Genomic DNA, 21,336 nt, shown 5'->3' with positions numbered 1-21,336 from the left:
AGAACCAATAAACACAGATCCTAACTCTAGGGGCGGGGAGGTGGAAGAAAATTAGACTGAGCCCGCCTCAGCTGTAAAAAGCCTGGCAGAGTGACAACTTAGTATATAAGATTTGGAGGATATTTTATGTCTGTTCTTTTTCCGTATTTGTCAACTCAAATGGAATTTCTGTTTGCTATTGCATGAAGAGCAATTTCCTAGACAAAACAAGTCTTCAACTTAAATTTAAATCACATTTGGAATTTTCACATTATCCTTTCATTTTGTAAAATTCAAAAAGTAGCTCACATAAAGTGAGTGCACCATTGGAACTGTAATTTCCAGGCTTATCTCTGCATCACAGAATGACTGAATTACTTTGTTAATTTGTAATAGTGCTACCCACCTCTGGTAGGCAAAAAAGAAGAAAGAGGAGTGACTCTAATATGTCCCTAACCCAATGGTTCAAGTTAATTAGACTATAATGTGCACATTTTTAGTTATACAATATTTTTCATAATAATTATACGCTATGGAGACATCTATTAAAAGCCTAAAGTGATCATTTAAATGCAAAATCTCTGATAGAACTCCATTATATTTTTCATACTAAATTAACATTACAGGCTTCTAATGGATGCTTTAATTAGGCATTGATGTTATCAGCAATATTTGGCAAAATAAAATCTGTCACTGTGATATATTCATTAAGTTCAATTTCTGTCAGTCAATATCAAGTGTTTTCTGAACCTTATGATTTAAGTAAGAAGTGAAAAGCTAAGTGAGAAACTAAAAACCCTCAGACAAACCTCCTTCTATGTGCCCCACAAAAATACATGGTCATTAAGCGTCTTTTGTATTTGATAATTGCCAAACAACCGGCTTCTTTTTAGTCATTTATGTTCACAGGCTTCCATTAGAAGGTTATCCTAATGCTTTGCAGAATGGAAAACAAAGGCCTGTGCTAATTGAAATACACATCTTTCAGGAAGCAAGGAAAATGAAACGTGTTTGTGTGTGTATTTGCAGGCTTGGTTAGAAGAATTCCAGGGTCAGTGGGGGCCAAGAAGAGACAATCAGAAAGGATCAGGAGTCCACTGAGATGCTGAGACTGAAAACTAACACAGAAAAGGTTAGAGCAGCTCGCAGGAGGTGAGCATTCGCAGGCCATGCATAGCAACATGGGAAATAAAGTAGAGGTGCCTACCAGTAATTTTCCCATTGGCTTCCAGGGGAGGCTGCCAGCTCACAATGACAGTTCGAGGCTTCCCTTCTCGAGTAATGACTGTCAGGTCCTTAGGAGCAGAGGTCGGGGCTGTAAAATGAAACACAAACACAGCCTTGTCATTGGATGTGAAAGAAAACAGACATTCATGGGACATCTAATCATGACATTGACACTCAGAATTTATCACTCAGTATATCATGCTTATTTTACCAGGTACCATTTAAGTATTTGAATTAAGCAAACAAACATACAGAAATTAACGGTTTTCCATGGAAGTTAACTCTCTTTTAAAAGTGTAACTACAGAGAGGAGAACAGAACATGTGTGAAAGTAGAGGAGAAAACTATAACTGGTATTTTTAAGCGAGAGATACACTGAAAATGGAAGAACCATTATAAGAACAAAGAAATGAACATATACACGGTGAGAGTGATGGCTACATGTCTCCAAGAGACAAAATTCTGCTACAACGCTAGGATTTATAAATGAAAATTCACCTCATTCTGTTTTTCCTTACATGTCCCCACCAGAGAGAGAGAGAGAGAGAATTTAAATGCAACTCAAAACATCCTGCTTAGGTAACATATGAGAAAGCGAAGAAATATTTGAAAATAGAAGAGATAAGGAATCTATGAATGTTTTAGTAGCAACTGGGTATGAAGTAAAGATGTCACTCTGTCTTGCTTAGTGCTACTTTTGCCACTTACTGTTTAAGGGGAGTGGAATTTGTTGCCCCAAAATATGCCTCTTTGGCATAAGAATTATCTTAGGCTGGTTAAATTTTTTTCTGTCTTTTGTCTTCTTAGGGCCGGACCCGCAGCATATGGAGGTTCCCAGGCTAGGGGTCGAATCAAGCCTATACCACAGCCATAGCAACGCAGGATCAAAGCCATGTCTGCGACCTACACTACAGCTCATGGCAACGTCAGATCCTTAAACCCACTGAGCGAGGCCAGGGATCGAACCCACATCCTCATAGATCATAGTCAGGTTTGTTAACTGCTGAACCAAGATTGGAACTCCCTTAGGCTGGTTATGTTAAAGGAACAGCAGATGGAGAAAAAGTTCTCAAAACCAAGAAGTTACCCTTTTGTAAAACAGAATATCTGTTTATGAGGGTGTCTCGCTCTCTTTCTCTCTGTGCCAGGAAGAGGAGGATGACAAAATATTTAGAAACATATCTAGAAAATATCTAGAAACCTATTTAGAAGAAGGCAGAGACTTAAATATACATAACAACTCTACCCTAGTTTACTGTGATTTGCCTGAAAAATGTCCCATTACCAACTTCCACATCCCTCAACATCTTTTGTTCCCAGCTGGAAATGGTATAAAAAATGGTGGCTTGGGCCAATGAATTCCTATTTTCCTGGGTATCTCCCATGTCCACAAGAGGTATATTTATTATCCAACTTTTATTGCTCTTTTCTCCTGTTAATCTATCTCCTATTATGGGGGGTCTCAACCAAGAACTGGGAATGGCAAAAGGAAAATTATTTTTTCCCCTATATTATGCTCAACAACAAGTGAAGTATATGTTCAAGGTGGCAACAAACTTGCCAAGCCAGTTAAGTATCATTCAGACTTCCTGTGACCTGCTTTCTCACTCTCTGTGCTTTGAAGTACACTTTGTTTTCCTTCTAGGTAGTTCACAGTGTGCAATTCTACTATTCACAGTTTTTTTTTTTTTTTTTTTTGTTACCCTTCTTTTGACATAGGCAATTTCAGAACATGTGTATCTAAGTTATGTGTGTGGGGCCTGGAGGAGTTTCTTGATCTCTGCATAGGTACAAAGGTATCATTACAAATAGCTACAACTTGCTCCTAATTATGAATTCCTCTTCACTCTTACAGAATTCTCTCTGGTTCTTCTGGTGACTGTACAGTGCAGAATCTGAGCATTATCAATACTCTAGTTCCAGTTTTCCTTCCTGAATAGAATTCCAAATAGAGGGACATCAAACATTCCATCTATCATACCATCTTATTTCCAATGCCCTGAGTCTCAAAGCCACCAGGATTCCAGGTTAACTAAAGCTGCAGCTAATTGTAATATCCTTACAAAGTACTCAGTGTACTTAAATACAAAAAAATAAAAATAAAAATAAAAAGAAGGAAAAGGAAGAAGGAAAAGAAGGAGGAAAACACAGATCAATTGTAGTTGATCCTCGAGTAAAGAGACTATTTTATTGAAGAGAAAAAAAGGACATGCTTGCAAAAACAGATTTACAATAGCAAAATACCAGTCAATGCTACCTTAAAGATGGGTTATTCTCATAAAGAGCTCATTCAAGATATTAGATGAGAAGGTAATATACAGCCACAAATTGACTTAGAGTATTATATCAGATATAATACAAAATTTTCCAATTTTGGCAGTAATTTAAAATCTAAGTAGTCAAAATAGTCTGTTTTTTCTTAACTGTGTTAAAATTAAAATTGATGCTTATTTAGAAAACAAATGGTGATGATTAGATAGCTTCACTGAATCTATATTGATATTCAAAAAAACATAAAATGACTACAACTTTAGCTAGCAAAATAATACATAGATAAGTTAGCTATTTTTCAAAAAACAACCTAACCATTGATCTGTTTCAGGTGCTGCAAAAATTTCCCTTTTCCTCAAGCCATGTGACTGTTGGTGAACAGAGACTCTGGCATTGGAATCAACAGCTTAGATATTTAGTATTATCATATTTACAGCACACTATTGCCCTTGCTTGGAAAAGAAGTGGGCCTAACAGCGTCAATGATCCCCTAAGACAAGCAGAAGTGGGTCTCAAGTCTGCTCTTCTCCAGTCCAATGGTTCTCCTGGAATAATCTTTTTAAATTATTAATCATCCTTTTTGAATTACATGTAAATAAATATCAATAAATAATAAATACCAGGCCATGTAGGATTTATACTTTATTTTCTCATAAAGTCCTTTTTCCCCTTGTTGTCTCTGAAGACTCCAGGCAAGAGTGTCACTTTAAGACATCTTTCTGATACTTGCTTGCTTATTTTGCACAAGCTCCTCCCTTCCTTTGAAAGGCCCTAGAATGGGTTCCTGGTGATCCAGCAGGCCATACCTCAACCATTGTTTCATTTGTGAAACCTGCTCTGACTTCTCCAGATGGAGTTTATATTTAGATCTATTTGACTTGCCATTGCCAAAAGTCTATGATTGTATTTTTCTTGTTACTTCAAGGTTGTATTTTTAAAAACATATTTTCTAGAGTTCCCGTTGTGGCGCAGTAGAAACGAATCTGATTAGGAACCATGAGTTTGTGGCTTCAATCCCCGGCCTCATTCAGTGAGTTAAGGACCCGGTGTTGCCATGACCTGTGGTGTAGGTCGCAGATGCATCTTGGATCTGGCATTGCTGTGGTTCTGGCATAGGCCTGTAGCTTCAGCTCCGATTCGACCCCTGGCCTGGGAACCTCCATATACCGCGGGTGCAGCCCTCAAAAGACAAAAGACAAACTATATATATATATATTTTTTTTCTGGAATTTCCGTTGTGGCTCAGTGGTAATGATTCAGATTAGTATCCATGAGGACACGAGTTCGATCTCTGGCTTAGTGCTGTGGGTTAAGGATCCAGCATTGCTGTTGAGCTGTGGTGTAATGTGCAGATGTGAGCCAGTTCTGGCATTGCCATGGCTATGGTGCAGGCCAGCAGCTATAGCTCCAATTGGACCCCTAGCCTGGGAACTTCCATATGCCACACGTGTAGCCCTAAGGGAAAAAAAAATCTTATATATTAGATTATAATTCTCTCAAAGACAGAGTCTGTATTTTATTTACCTTTTATACCAAGTCCCTACCTCAGGACCTGACAATTAAAATTAAACTTACTGGAAACCTCTAATTTGTAGCTCAGGTAACTGGACACGCACTGCCATCAGGTTTGTATGTTTCTCAAATGACAATTTCTTATGCTTAAATTTCTTTGTTAAATGTATGAGTGGGAGGTAACATTCAAGATTTAGGAGATTTCTAGCTTGGGAGGTCATATTGGGCATTTGTTTTTGGACTGCCAACATCCCATCCTTTCCTCCTTCATTGAGAGAAATACTTGGCTTTTTCCTTTGGGAACAAGCTCTCATTTGTGTCCCCTGATCTGGGTAGCCACATCAAAGAGGAATTTCAAGGTCTTCACATCACTCACTTTAGTGGTGTGATCCTCTCTCTGGGAACATGAATGCTGATACAAGAAAGGAAAACATATGGAATGGAGTCAAATCATTTTGCTTGTAACACCTTGAAGGAAGAGTCTAATAATTCTTCATCTCTAAAGTCTGGGAACACTGCTGGTTTCTATCCCTTTCCAAGACCTTGCTATTTCAGCTGGTTTCTATCCCTTTCCAAGACTTTGTTATTTCAGCTATCCTTCCAACTATTTTTATTGTACTTACATTAACTAGAGTAAATTTAAGGATTCATCACTTGGACAGAATGACATGTTTTATTTCAAGAATTTACTGATAGCCCCCATCATCTTTACTGTGGGCAATTTCAACCCCAGGGGATAACAAGGAATCACCATAGAGTCCTTAAATTATTACAGAATTAGAAGCAAACTCTAGAGTTCTCATTTACTTCATTTCCTTCTCATGGTTATAAAGTCCATAGACACTAGTGAATTATTTCTTGCTTCTCATCATCACCCATGGGTCTCTCCATATGCTATTTACGCCTTTGTCTAAATCATTATCTGTTTGGACAATCACCCTTCCTACTAACCATATTCATAAAAGTTAATATCTTTTTGTCAGCAAGGGGTATCACCACTGATGTCCCTGCAAGGCTAGGCCGTTGATGTGCAATCAGTAGGGTGTACTTATTGGTCAGATGTCGGTGTCTACTTATGTAGAAAAATGAATGAATTTGATGATTTTTTTTAGAAGAAATTAATACTTGTTCTCTTTCACTCAGGGAAGCCCAAATGTTTTACTGATTTACACTGAACTCCTTTCATCTCCTTTTAAGTAAAAAGAAAGAGCATGGCCTTTATTCTCCCTAGAGTACATAACTTATTCACCTAATCTTATTCTTCCCAAGAAGCAAAGAACATCGGCATCCAGGGCAGAATTAGGAAACTGAATTAATATGTAGACATACAAAATAGAAGAAGAGGGTGTTGAAATTAAACAAGAAAAGTTCTAGAAAGAAGTCACCACCAAAATTGTAAAAATATTCACAGTGAACTCTGAGTTAAAGCAATAGCCTGAAATAAAAATTAGAAATGTAATGCCATGGGACAAATTCTAATGGAAAAAGAAATTTAACTCACCCAAATAAAAATTTTATGGGCACATTTTTTCAAAATTTGGGAATTCGTGGTATAGTTTACTCCCAAATATAATGTAATGCCATGAAAACAATCAGGGTGTGGAAAAAAGCGAACCCTCCTGAACAATCAAAAAGTATTTTAAACTCTATTTTTCTCAGATGTTGGCTTTCTGTGAACTAAAAATGCCAAGTGCACTGCATATCTGCTAAGGTTATAAGCTCAACATTTATGACCTATAGTAAATGTGACTCATAGGATTTACAGTGAATTGCATTTACTTTTGATTTGAACTATTTCAAAATGCTTGAAAGTTTTCCATTGTGTGGTCTTATTTCCAAACAGTAAATGTGACCACCCAGAAACTTTTCCCATGGTCAGCTGAAGTCATCAAGGGTAAGCTTCCAGGAGACTATAGTTGTAATGCCATGTTTCATTTTGTACTTAATTTCTTTCCAAAAAAGTAAATACCGACTATGTCTGTTGACCAAAGACACAAATGCTGTGGACAGCATAAAACATCTTTACTTAAATATATTGAAAAGAAGATTTATATTCTGATATCCTAAATCAACACATAGATTAAGCCACATTACTGAATCCATTGGGTCTCATTTTCTTCTTATCTAGAGTGGGGAGGATAGTATTAGATAGAAAAGTGCTACGAACTATATATATAAGATAAAGTGCAATTTAGACATCATCATGCACATGTGTTCCAACTTCCCAACTTCCTGGAAAACACCATTACCAAGTATCATACCTGCTTCATATGTGGTGGCGTGTGCTGTCATGCTCCATGTGCTTGACCTTCTGTTTTTTGTTACCATGACCGAGAATTCATACATTGTGTTTGGTTTGAGGCCTGTAGCTGTGTAACTCAGAGATGTTGTGTCTTCTGACTAAACAAGTGGGAAACAAGAGGGAAAAAAATGAACTCTATCAACTTGGTAAATTAAGACACATAAGACTATCCAAAGCCAACAACAACAAAAAAATGAATCTCTTTCCAAACAGCCAAAGCATGGCTTTATTTCCTTTCTGTACCAGTTTACACTGGCTGATTGTACATCTAAAACATAATCGATAAAAATCGGGTATTATGTTGTTCAAAGGGGCAGACAGCTGATAAATTTCACCAAGTGAGGCAATAACCACAGAGACAGGACCAATTCCAATTCCTTCCTTCAGTTCCATTGTTAAGGTTATCTGTGCTGACTTTAACTTCAATTTATTTCTAAAAATTAAAATATTTTTTTCATAGGTATTGATGTTGTATATACTTAAAGTGTTATGATTATTTTCCACTGGTAATAAAATTAATTTTTAGAGTACCACCGCTTAGGATTTTTTAAAAAAGTTTTTAGGATACAAACGTTCAGTGATTCCAGAATCTACACAGCTATTATAAAGAAAATGGGCAAAAGCAATATTGTGTCGTGGTTTTCTTTCTTTGTGTACAGGTCACGTTAAACACACAGTAAAGTATGGTCATTGGAGCAGTTGATTAGGAAGGGAACAACAAATTGGATAAATATTAAAGAATTGCATTAGTGTTAATATTTTTTCGTCTTCTGAGTACATTCTTTGTCTTTGTAGAAAGTAAATTATCTGTCTTTATTTGCTTATGCAAGAGATAATAATTGTAATAAAGAAAAAATAGGTGACTCTCCCAGGTTAATGAGTATTTTCCATATGATCTGGCAAATTTAAAACTATTTATGCCTCTTATAAATATCATTTTAAGCTTGTTATTTAGATCTTGATCTTCTTCCAAGAATAAATATTTACTTTCACTCTAAAATTTATTATATATGTTATATATCTGTCTAAAAAATGAAGAAAAGCTTTTTGTCTCCATCTACGTCATACCTGTCTCCTCCCTTATCTACTTTAGTGTGGTATTTTTTTATTGTACCATGAATTCTTACATAGCTGTGAAAACCCTACATTTCATTATAAAACCAAATAAATATTTAACTGTACTAATATAATTTCAATGATGTGCCCATCCATCCTATTAAAGGGATGACCTCATAAACATTTATCAGAAGCTCTTCTTAAAAATAGCTATAAAATGTGTGCCACAAATAAATGTAAATACTCTGTAGACTCAGTGAAATGGAATCCCATCAAATAAAACACGAAACGGGCAGCTGGTATCTGACATGCTGATGTAAAACTTCCAATCTTGCCCTCCTTCTCTGTCATGAACACTTCTTAAGTCTTAGAAATGGAAATATAGGGAGAAATGGGATGGTGAGTTCTAGTTTAGTGAGGAAGGAAGATCATACTTAGATAAAACTGCTCTCTTTGAGCATAGGCACAGCTGGCATTTGGGAGGCAGCTAAGCAATATCGTCCTTACTTGTATTCTTTTTTTTTTTTTTTGTCTTTGTTGTCTTTTCCAGGGCTGCACCTGTGGCATATGGAGGTTCCCAGGCTAGGGGTCTAATCAGAGCTGTTGCCACCGGCCTATGCCAGAGACACAGCAATGCCAGATCTGAGCCACGTATGTGACCTACACCGCAGCTCACCATCAGCGTATCCCCAACCCACTGAGCGAGGCCAGGGATTGAACCCACAACCTCATGGTTCCTAGTCACATTCGTTAACCACTGAGCCATGACAGGAATTCCAAAATCTTTATGTATCTTTACAGTAGACCAGCTACATTCTCCATTTATCCTTGCTATCCAATTTACCCAGCTCTTTCCTTTAACCCTTCTTCTCATGGTGTGGGTATAGAGTGCGCATGTGTGAAAAGGGGGTGGGGCATTAGTAATTGAAAGCCTTAGGCCAGGGAAGGTGATGGGAATCGGAACAGTTACAATATTTTTTCTATTCTCAAACTTCAATCCATAACAGAAATCAGCCTCTCCTTATAGAGGATGGGTTTTGGTTGGTTCTAACTTTGTGGACATTCTTGGTGAGGCTCCATAATTCTGTCTGCCCTATTAACTATTCAACTGTTTGGTGTATTTTCTTTTATCTGTGTCCACAACATATGGAAGTTCCCAGGCCAGGGATCAAACTCAAGCTACTGTAGCAACCTGAGCCACAGCAGTAACAATGCCAGATCCTTAACCTGCTGAGGCACCAGGGAATTCTTCCTCTTTGGTATTCTTGACCTATTGCATTACTGCCTAATATTTAGAATCACCTTGTTAAATTCTACATTCAATGACTGTTGAAATTTTTGTGACTACACTGAATATGTATGATTGGGTCACTATGCTGTAGAGCAGAAACTGACACAACACGTGAATCAACTATACACTAATAATAATAATAATAGCAATAATAATTCCGAGAGAACTGACATCCTTACAATATTAAGTTTCTCAGTCAGTGAATGTCATAGATTTCTTTATTTATTGCAGCATTATTATCTATATTAGTTTCCTATGCATTAGTTTGCAATTTAGTTTGCAGTATTAAAGTAGTGCAAACAATTATTTAAATAATAGGAATTTATTTTCTCATGATTCTAGAGGCTGGAAGCCCAAGATTAAAGTATCAACAGTGTTGGTTCTCTCGGCTCTGAGGGAGAATCTGCCCGATGGCTTTCTCTTAGGCTCTGGCATTTTCTTGGCTTGCGGTAGTATAACTCCAATTTTCACACAACATTCCCTCTGTGTACATGCCTGTCTGTAGGCAAATTTCTCCATTTAGTAAGTATACCAGTCATATTGGATACTGGACTCGCCTTACTCTAATATTATCCAATTCCAAATCTACTTCCACATTTTTAGGCGTTTGTTACAACAGACAAAACTATAGTGTTTAGGAGTACAAGTGAAGATGGTAAAAGCATCAATAAAAGGTAAAGATTTTTACAAATTTAGGAAAGGAGAGCCTTTAGGTTTGATGGAGTGGGAGATACATTTGAGAAGGGTTTTATTAATTACATGAAGTGGTCTGTAAGTTGGATTGTGGTTACATAAATGTATGCTTTATTACTATTTTGAGCGCATGCAAATGTTTTTATACAATACACTGCAATTTACTGATGCATATTTAATACTAGCTTTAAATTTAAAATGAGGACTTAGACCTAGTGAGTGGGAAAGAAACACAGGATACATCTGGGAGGCTCCAATGTTCTATTTATTGACATGTATACGTGTGTGTGTGTGTATAATATTGTATTTCTCAATAAAAGTCATCTCATATTCATACAAAAAAACTATTCAACTGAAAAAAATTCACCTCCAGCAATTTTGGAACTCAAACCATTCTGCAGAGAACAATCACTATCCTTCAGAACACTTCATATACTTGGCAAGGTACACATGGCCATTCTGTGAAATGAATGTATCCACAAAGTACAGCAATTATTGAGCATAAAAGTTTAAGGTAGTCTTTTAAAAGTAAACTTACTAGTGGATAATCTGTATATAAAGAGAGATTTTCTTAAAATGCTCTCATATGTTTTATTGGTTGTCTTATCTGAGAGTTATCTTTATTTATAGTTCTGCTGAGCCTTAAATCTGATACTGTAAGGAGATGGATGGGGTACTTAACAACATATCTTATATCAATGATATTATTTGGACTTGCCTGGAGAATTTTTCCAAACACCTGACCTAGCAGGGCCGCAGAACCAAAGAAAACTGTTTTTTAAATGGTTTCAACTAAAACCTGATTTACTATGAAATGTGAATTTTATGCCACTTAAAGGCTGAATGAGACTAGAAGCAGAGCCAGCAGGGCTATGGGGAAAAATGAGGCAGACTTACTCAGTTATTGGTGGGATTCTGCTTTATCTCTAGGTTCTTTAGAGTCAGAAATTTCCAAAGTATATTTCCATTCTCCAAATCACCCCTGGCTTAAGGCTGGATTAAGCAAGATGACAGTTTGCAGAAAGAACATTGGATAAAGTATCAGGAGATACAAATTCTCCCAGAGAGCCTCCCTCGTGGACTGGTAAAGAGAAGGGATATAAAGCAAGTTTGAAGATTCTGGAGTACCAGGGTAGGACGACTGCTTCCTTTGTGCTGGATGACATTTATGCTCTCTTTTTTTTTTTCTTCCAGTTTTATTGAGAGGTAATTGACATATAGTACTGTGTAATTTTAAGGTGTAAAATATAATTACTTGCATACATCATAAAACGATTACTATGAAACAGCAAGTTTAGTGAACATTCATCATCTCATATAGATACAAAATTAAATAAATAGAAAAATAATTTCTTGTGATTAGAACTGTTACTCTCTCTTACCAGAGAGTAAATGCCTATGTAATATACATCAGTGTTAACTGTATTCATCATGTTGAACATTACATTCCTAGTATTTATTTATCTTACACCAGAAGTTTGTACCTTTTGACCACCTTCATCCTTTTCTTCCTCCCCGCCCCAATGCTCTAGTTTTTAAAGCTACCTTCCTCATCCCAAATCATCATCCTGTGAATATTTTAAACATGTTTTCGTATATTATCTCACTTAAGTAACTCAAGAATTCTTGTAAGTAACTCTATGGAGCTGAGTGCATTATGCATCCAAAAATTATAAGTAGCAATGTTAAGTATGTGAAGTAACAAAAACAAAACCATGTTAAATGGCCCCTATGATCTAGCATAGTTCTAGGTAAATGGTGGTGCCTCATAATTAATTGTTGATCTCATTTTACTCTACATTTGTGTATTGTTCATATGTGCTACTAACATGTGGTAGGCCTAGGAGGTAACAAAGTCCCTCCAGTACATAAATAATTATTTGTTGGAGTTTCTAAGGCTGGCTGATAGAGATTTGAAAGTAGTAACAACAACAACACAAATGAGAATCTCTAAGGAGTTCTTGGGGGGGATTGAGAGATGACTCAGTGGTAGACTAGGAATAAGGGGGTCAGTCTAATTTATCCTAGATAAAGGGGAGTGTGCATTGTGGATTTTCTCTAATGCATGAAGGTGTTTTAAGGCTAAAAAAGAAGTAGATGTTAGTGGCTTAGAATGTGTTTGCCTTTTTAAGATGGCATAAAAAATCTTCAAGTTATGTATTCCTATTCATATTCACTGTAAGATGGGTCTCTGTAACATTATGAGGGTTGCCTTGGCATAAATCTGGATTCCAAATGAAAAGAAAAACACCAAAATCCCCCCCCCCAAAAAAAGCCTGAACATGGAGCTCTGCTATTTTCAAAAGAAAATGGTATTCCCTTGTTCAGAATCAAATTATTTATACAAATGCAAAATCTGGTAAATTCAAGTAACATTTTAAAGCTCTTGATGTTTTTCTCCTGTGCATTAGAATTGTCTCCTAACACACAATGGTCCTCATGCTAATTTTAGATTGTGAGTTATTAAAATGCTTTGTTTTCCATTTTGTGTCACTGCAGCAGGATGACTTATGACAGTCAAGGAAGACTTTAAAACAATGTATTAAGCAATCGACAGTTCATTTTCAATTTCTTACGACCAATGAGAACATCACCTTGTATTTTGCATTCGCTGAAAAGCTGGTCCTCCACCGGACAGTGTAAAGCCGCACTTCGGATGTTTTTTGGTTCTTAGGGACAGAGTTGTCTGCCCAGCTGACCCTCACAGCATCATGGGTAAGAGCCACAGCCTGTACACCTACTGGTGGGAGCATGGGGGTGGAGACATCTGGGACAGAGGTGGGGAAATCATCAAGCAAAGGATAATAATCAACTGGGTCAGTGGGATCTGGGTTTAAAAACCCGCCAAATGAAACAAACAAATAAATACATGAATAAAAGAGTTAAAAAATAAACATCAGTGGCAACACATCACAATGAGTTAAATGCATGGCAATAATGATGAAAGGGAACATGAGAAGAACAGAAAAAAATACAATTAATTCAATCGGAAAACTGATTAGAAACAGTATTGCTATATTACAAAAATAGCTATTTTCTATAATTTACTCATTTCCTTAGAGTGGTTTTTATCAATTTGGCTGTCACTTCCAGTTATATATTTTAAAAGTCCATTTTTTTTCCCCTTGAAATGTGGCACATTGCTTCTTAAAAGATCCAATATCAAATTCATCTGTCTTATAACTATACAGAAAACTTAAAACAACATGATACAAAGGAGTATCCGGTTTATTTTTCTCCTGCAAAGGAACACATGCCTGGCTAATATCTGTTTTGTTGTTTATTTGTTTGTTTTTCTCTTTCTTCTCTAACTTGATTTTGTTTCTCTCATCATTTTATTATTGCTTAGATTCTATCTGCATAAATATTGTTTAGGCAGGAAAAGGACCTGAGGTCTATGGCAGTCTGTCTATGGCTATGACTGCACGGAGCCAGACTGACCAAGTCCACAGTCCACATGGTTCAATGATGTGATAATCAGGTTTTACATGGTATGTCGTGTGGTTAGATTGAAATTCTTAGAGAAAGTGTACAAGTGTCCATTTTATTCACATTATCACAGAGTAAGTTTTTTTTTTTTTTCTTAAATAGCATTTCTATGTTCCACAGTCCCTGTTCTAAAATTTTAAGTTCCATGGAAACACTTCATATTACTGGGTTGGGAGACAGAATGAACTACCTACAGACTGATGAGATTTCTACTGAGGCACACACATGATCAGAATGTGCATGATGTGTGTGGTTTCATAATATTCTCTAGAAAAATCTTGTGCTTGTTTTTATGATGAGGATATCAGAATGATCGGAGCTTATTTTTGTGGTCATAGTAGAAGTTCCATTTTGAGTCTTTTATGTATTACCTAAGACATTTACATTTTTAAAAAATTTCCTTTAAATCACAGAATATGTGTTCTCACTAACAAATGAAATTGGCACTTAGCCTGGGCATATGATGACATTTGAGAAGACAAGACCTACTAAAATGTAGAGCATCTGAAGCAGTTTACATACAGAGCTTATATTTTTAAATGTAGTATAGTGACTACTGGCTGATTTTGATGATTATTTCACATTGTCCACTGAATTTTAGATATCTACCCCTACTCATCACTGTTTTCCAATGAATTATTTAGTAGTTTACTGGGCTGTGGTCTTTGGAACAAAATATAAAATCTGAAAACAAAAGTAGAACAAAAGGAAAGAGAAAAAAATAGTAAGAGAAAGAAAAATGTGTGCTTAAAATTTAATGACAGAGCCCAGCTTTTCATATTTCCTTTGATGTGTCTTTTTATTAAGGGTTCCTTTAAACTTGAATGGATTTATGAAATGATGAGGAGGGAGCAGAAGACATTGCTGCTTCCAGGAAGATCCCAATCAGTTACCAGGCTGGTGCATCAGAGAAACCTTTTTGCTAAACTAAAGCAGGTACTGCCTCATTTCACTTGTTTCTATTCTTAGCTGACTTACCAAGAAGAAGGTAATACACAGGGGAGGACTATGCTCAATTACAAACTCCTTTTAGACCAACTCTTTATGCTACCCTATTTGTTGTTTCTTTGCTTACTCTAATATTGTTGATAAACCTATACTAACTTTATAGTCCTTCAGAGGTACCATATATAAGATTTGGAAAAGTAGCTATTGTACTTTAAGAAATGATAATGCTCAATCCTGCTATTTCTGTATTTTAGAATAGTAATATTTTCCATGACTTGAGTTTTTCAGAGTCTCAGTTCCAGAGTGCACCCCTAAATTTCAAGTAATGCTGTTTGTTGGTTTATATCTATGAACTTATGCAGTTCAAAGATGTTTACCCTGGCTAAGTTTTCCCTGCTATTTTAAAGGAATTCTTTTTTCAGGCATGGCTTGTCATTCTATTTGCCACTTCCTGTATAGCTGGGCTAATACAATAGCCACTAGGTACCTGGACAATTTCACTTTAAATTAATTAAAATTCAATAAAATCAAAAATACATTTGTTGTGTTGCACTGGCCAATTTCAGGTGTCGGACAGCCACATGAACCTCAGGCCTACTATGTTGGATAGAACAGACATACTATGTATTTCCAACAAAGCAGAGCATAGTAACAGTTAGCAAGCACTGCTCTAAATATATGCCACATTTATTGCTAATTATCTTTCTCTCTCAGGTCAGAAACTAAGTAGTTGAATTAAAAACATTATTTCGCAGCTAAACTTTTTTTATGTTTTGTTTCTTTATACTACTGGGTGCCTCGTACGGTATTGATTTTCAGTGGTTACATTCAAAAGAGTGAAAAAGAGAAAAAAAACCCACAAAATATAGATTTAAACCTTTATCTAAAAAGAAAAACACAAAATATAGATTTAAACCTTTCTCTAAAAAGAAAAACTTATTAAATTCTTAATAATTGTTTTGGTAAGAACATAGAGGTTTTCAGTCAATATACTAAAGTTCAAAACAAGCTTAAAAAAAAAAAAACACATTTTACATTTGGAGTGAACTTCATTTAGACATTGATATAACAATTGAGAGTAAACCAGTTCAAACAACACATCTCATTATGTCCCTGCCTTCTTCCCTTCTCCAGGCTCAAAATATCTTGTTCTTGTTACAGTAAGAAATACAGTTGGCTTTACAGCAAAAACTGGAACACTTAACCTGCCCATTTGACCTAGTGAAACTTTCCTGGGCTCCAATGCTGATGTTCTCAGGATGAGATGAGGTCCAGAGTGGACCATCATCTATAGATACATCCACATCCACGTGGAAAGCACGATGACCTGAGAGAGACTCCAGTCTGGTGCATTTACTGCCTCTGATTTTTTATTACTTTATATTGGCCTCTTCCAAGTCTGCTCATGGGAATACTTGGCAGAAGCTGAGAGACAGAGAATGTCTTCTATGTAGCTCTAGGACATGTTTATGGAGAGTTTCTCCCAGAACTTTAACCTTCAATTCAATTTATTAGTCCTTTGTTCTCCATGATGTGTGAAAACACAAAAAAATAAGTTGGCCACATCTAGCCAGGGACGAAGGAAGGGCTGGGTTTTATTCATCCTCTCCAACCCTTATTGACTTTTCGTCAATGAGAAAATCCTTCATGCATTGTTCAACTTTTGGTGTTATTTTATTTCTCAGATCTATGTGGATTAGACAGAACAGGAAAAAAAAATTGTCTTATGGATCACTAGCATTTTAGAAACCACTCTGGGAATGCCATATGCTGAGAACTAAAGAATGACAATAAATGCTAAGAGAAGAGAAGTTAATAACACCGCAAATGGTTCTTTCTGAACAACTTATCTTCAGTTTATATGAACTCTACTATCTCTACTACTACTATTTTCTGGTCAAAAATTGATTTTTTGGGTCATCTTAGTGTCCTTTGTTGTAGGTTTTAGTTTTGGTAAGAAAATTAGACCTCTAATAGACTGGTCATGGTACAGTTTTCTTTGGTTTGATTGCAAGGTCAAAGTTACATCAATGAGTTTTTCTATCTTTTAACCTATGCAAGGAATAGTTGGCTTGCTGAATAAACATCAGGGGAAGTACAGACACAGTCAAGGTGGCAGGTATCTCTCAAAGAATGTTTGGCAGAGCAACAGAATAAGGAGAAATGAAAATCCCCAACACCCTCCATTATGGTATCTTGTAATTTCTATCCTGGCCCTATATTTGCCTCATCTCTCTATATTTAGAGACAACACCTGTGACAGTAAATATTCTGTATGGTAATATTTCTTATTTACCTTTTGGGGGGAGTTATGAGTCCCTTTGATAATATACTATGAGCCATATACTGTCTCCATGGGTAAAATAATATAGTGACATGTACCCAAGCTTTTGTATATACTACTTCAGGAAGATTATAGATATTGAAGCCAGTAGCCAAAGATTAAAGGAATTTCTGGAATAACATCTCTCCCTTACAAGGAAATCTGGTTGAAATCAATAAAGTGATAGCATACTCAGAAAACCATTATGTAAAAAATACAGATCTGGTTTACGATCTTCCAGAGAGTCTATGAATTAAGTTTCTTGATTGAGAAAACAAACTCTACAAAGTTCACATAAATACAGGTGGTAGCAGAAGTCACAGGATTCTACTACTTATTTTATGATCATTTATCTCTACATTTCAGGCCTCCTACTCAGGCACCTGGTAATTTTCCATGTTCTCTGGTCCTTGCTATAAAATCCTGCTTTTAAGACCTTTGTTCTCATTAAGGTGAAAATAGCTGATAAGTTGAATAAAGTCTGAGGGTTGTGGGTTTTGAAAGGGGGCAGGGAGTTCCTGCTGTGGCTCAATGGTTAATGAAACCAACTAGGAACCATGATTGCGGGTTCCATCCTTGGCCTTGCTCAGTGGGTTAAGGATCCAGCATTGCCATGAGCTGTGGTGTAGGTCACAGACATAGCTTGGATCCTGCGTTGGTATGGCTGTGGTGTAGGCCAGCAGCTGCAGCTCCAATTCAACCTCTAGCCTGGAAACCTCAATAGGCCACAAGTGTGGCCCTAAAAAGACAAAAAAAAAAAGAGGTAAGGAACAAAGTATTGATTAAAATGATGGAACTCCTAGGTTTTGCTTTCAGATTTCAGCTATAAGGCACTGGAGGTGGTTGTGTGACTTTGAGTCATGTGACTGCCTCATGAAAAAGCCCCACAGAGGTGATATTCTATTTTTGGGTAGGTCCAGCCTTATTCACAAATGGTGTCCATAAATGGCTGGATCTCTCTTCCTTACCCATCACTTTCTCATTTCCTTGAGCCCTTCTTCTCTTCTGTGCTACTTTTAAAGTCCAGCTCATGTAACAATTCCTAGAGGTGAAAAGATCTTGGTGCAGCCAATCCTCTTAATGTCCAGAGGGCCTGGGCACAGTTGGGGTTACCTGCTGGCCCACCGCAGAAAGAAATCACTGTATGCCTCCACCCAGTCCAAACCAGGCCCAGGAGATCAGTTTGTCCTGGTCATATCAGCTTGAAGGACCCTCTGCAGAGAAGCAAGTGTCCATTCAGGCACCTGGTGGCGTTTTGGAAGAGACCCTCTTGCCTACTTTGCAAATTTAAGACAAAATGTCTAGGGGAATAAAGAGTGGTATTTGGATGCCAAAACAGGTAGCTACTGGAGAAGAGAAAGAATAAGAAATTCACATTCTCTAAGTCCATGTACTAATGTATAGACTGAATCACTCTAAGTTAACTAAACATTGTGTGTGTGTGCATACACATACACATAAGGCTCAGGGTATGATTATGTACATTTTTTCTTTGTATTTTGTTTTTGTTTATTTGTTTGTTTTCACCATAACTCAAATACTGACTACTTTCTCACAAGAGGATTACCTATTTTAGCTTACCTGTTATGGATCTGGTGGTAGCACTTTCATAAAGAGGAACTCCTTCTCCTGCATTGTTAAAAGCTTTTAGGGAAATCACATAATGGGAACTTGACTCTGGAGAAAAACAGAAAGAATATGAACGTGTCGATTTATTTAATGTACCGAAATACTCAGGGTAAACATTTTCCTGGAATCAAATTGAATATAATCAGTCAAGCAAATTGTTGTTTAACAATGAGTGAGTTTGATTCTGGGAAGAATATAGCAGTGAAAGCAATAGAGTTTTTTGATCTTCCTAAATTTTCACATAGAAAGAGATGGAATGGCCAGATAAAAAGCCAAAGGCACTTGGACAATGACGACAAAAGGAGGCAATGAGGTGTATCCCACATCCTAAAATGAAGGTGGATGTGGACAAACCAGCAAGGACCTTAGAACTTGCATTCTATCAGTATCTGTGTAAGAGAAATCAGATGGAGGCCTCAAATCTGAAATTAGGGTAACTCTAAAATAACTCTCAGGTAGTCTAGAAAGTGCAGCAGATCAGTTGGAGGACAGTAAATACTTGAAACTAAGTTGCAAAATCTTCTTTCCAAAACAGGGGTCGCACAGGGGACAAACTATTAAGAATAAATTTAAAATTAGTTAAGTAGGACAGAAGCAACAGACATGAAAGGAAGAGAAAGTCCAGATCAAAGTAGGAATAGTCATGAAAACTCAGAAAGCAAACTGTCATTGTTTTTAGTAGGTATCAGGATTTGGTCCACTTTTCTGCAAATGACTCAGAGAGTATAACTTTGCTGACCACTTTGCCACATATTCATCTATGTTTGTTTTATTTGTTTACAACTTTTCAAAAATTTCAAAGCCATTCTGAGTTTAGTTGGGCTCAAACAAAAATAGGACCTGGGCCAGATTTGACCCACAGGCTAGAGTTTGCTGAGCCCTGAGCTTTCATCCAAGGAAAACAATAGGAGAGGGAGCTCTGTGTATTTAGAACAGGATGGAAGAAAGTATGAGAAAAAGAATGTGTATGTATTATATATAATATATATAATATATGTGTGACTGTGTATATAATATATATGCAGTCATATATATATGACTGGGTCACTATGATGTACAGCAGAAATTGATGTAATACTGTAAATCAATTATACTCTAATAAATGTTAACTAATTAAAAAAATGTCTAACCTTAAAAAAAAAAGAAAAAGAAAAGCTACTTAAACTCTGTGAATGCAGGAAAAAAAATCACATAAAAGCATGACACAAAAATCTGTTGAGGTTAAATTCCTTACAAAATAAAAGGAGGAGGCTATCATTCCTGAAAACAAATACACCAAAAAAGGATCAAAAATACACACACACAAAAAAATATTTCAGGGAGTTTCCATTGTGGTGCACCAGGAACAAATCTGACTAGTATCCATTAGGATGTGTGTTCGATCCCTGGCCTTGCTCAATGGGTCAGGGATTTGGTGTTGCTGTGAGCTGTGGTATAGGTCGCAGATGTGGCTTGGATCCCTTGTTCCTGCATTGCCGTGGCTGTGGCTATGGCCAGCAGGCAGCGCTCTAATTTAACCCCTAGCCTGGAAACTTCATATGCCTCTGGTGCAGCCCTAAAAAGCAAAAAAAAAAAAAAAAAAAAAAAAAGCCTACAATTTACCATTTTAAAATGTGCTAAATAATATTTAAAAAATGAAATGAAATGCCAGATACATGAGAGTAACATAAATCAGAATTAGAAAAACTCTGGAGTTCCCGTCGTGGCCCAGTGGTTAACGAATCCGACTAGGAATCATGAGGTTGCAGGTTCGGTCCCTGCCCTTGCTCAGTGGGGTAACATCCAGTGTTGCTGTGAGCTGTGGTGTAGGCTGCAGATGCGGCTCGGATCCCGCGTTGCTGTGGCTCTGGCGTAGGCCTGTGGCTCCAGCTCCGATTCAACCCCTAGCCTGGGAACCTCCATATGCTGCGGGAGCGGCCCAAAATAGCAAAAAGACAAAAAAAAAAAAAGAAAAGAAAAAAGAAAAACTCAGAGATGAGGTAGCCTAACAAGAGCAAATTCTACAGAAGTAAAGGGGTCATTTTAGAAATGACATATAACTAGATGAACAAGCAACCAGGAAGAAACAAAACAAAAATAAATTAAGAATAAAAAAGAATTCAAGAAAAAGTGACAAATACTAAAGAAGGAATAGCTAATGCTAGGATAATAGTTTTCCTTGAGGAAAAAAACCAGAGGGGGAACAGAACAAATATATGTGAAAAAAAATATAATTCAAAAAACTTTTGGTGACTTAAAAAAATCTTTTAGGCATGTGGACAAAAAGCATACACGGTTTACAAAAGGGAAAATTAGATTATTATCAGACTTTTTGACAGTACCACTTTGTGACAGAAGAAACTGAAGTGATTTATTAGAGATACTCAAGGTAAGGAAAGGTGGTTCAAGGATTTTAAGTCAACAAAAGTTAACTTTAAATATAAAGGGCTCACTCAAACTGTTATCAACATGCAAGTAATCAGCGAATATTGTTCCCCTGATCCCGAGAAATACTAGAAAATGAGCTTTAGACATTTGAAATGACCAGGGGAGACACTGACCTAATAGCTAACTGGTGAACAATAAATTTAATGAACTAAGACTAAGTGGGGGTTAAAAGGGAGAGATTTTATTTTG

At 36.6% G+C, this 21,336-nt stretch overlaps 1 protein-coding gene across 1 annotated transcript in view; it reads right to left on the bottom strand.

The window, feature by feature from the left end:
- DCC (DCC netrin 1 receptor) overlaps window positions 1-21,336 on the bottom strand; it is a 1,209,032-nt gene that overhangs the window by 144,839 nt on the left and 1,042,857 nt on the right. Inside the window, exons 16-19 of the mRNA XM_047769428.1 lie at window positions 18,673-18,768; window positions 12,926-13,158; window positions 7,251-7,389; window positions 1,187-1,294 (exon numbers count right to left, since the gene is read on the bottom strand). Coding sequence (XP_047625384.1) covers window positions 1,187-1,294; window positions 7,251-7,389; window positions 12,926-13,158; window positions 18,673-18,768 — 576 coding nt within the window. The remainder of the gene's footprint in view (window positions 1-1,186; window positions 1,295-7,250; window positions 7,390-12,925; window positions 13,159-18,672; window positions 18,769-21,336) is intronic.

The sequence above is a fragment of the Phacochoerus africanus genome, chromosome 2 (assembly GCF_016906955.1).
Source record: "Phacochoerus africanus isolate WHEZ1 chromosome 2, ROS_Pafr_v1, whole genome shotgun sequence".
In the NCBI taxonomy this organism is placed as follows: Eukaryota; Metazoa; Chordata; class Mammalia; order Artiodactyla; family Suidae; genus Phacochoerus; species Phacochoerus africanus.
Note: the sequence above shows the minus strand (reverse complement) of the source record. Positions and strands in the feature narration are given on the sequence as shown.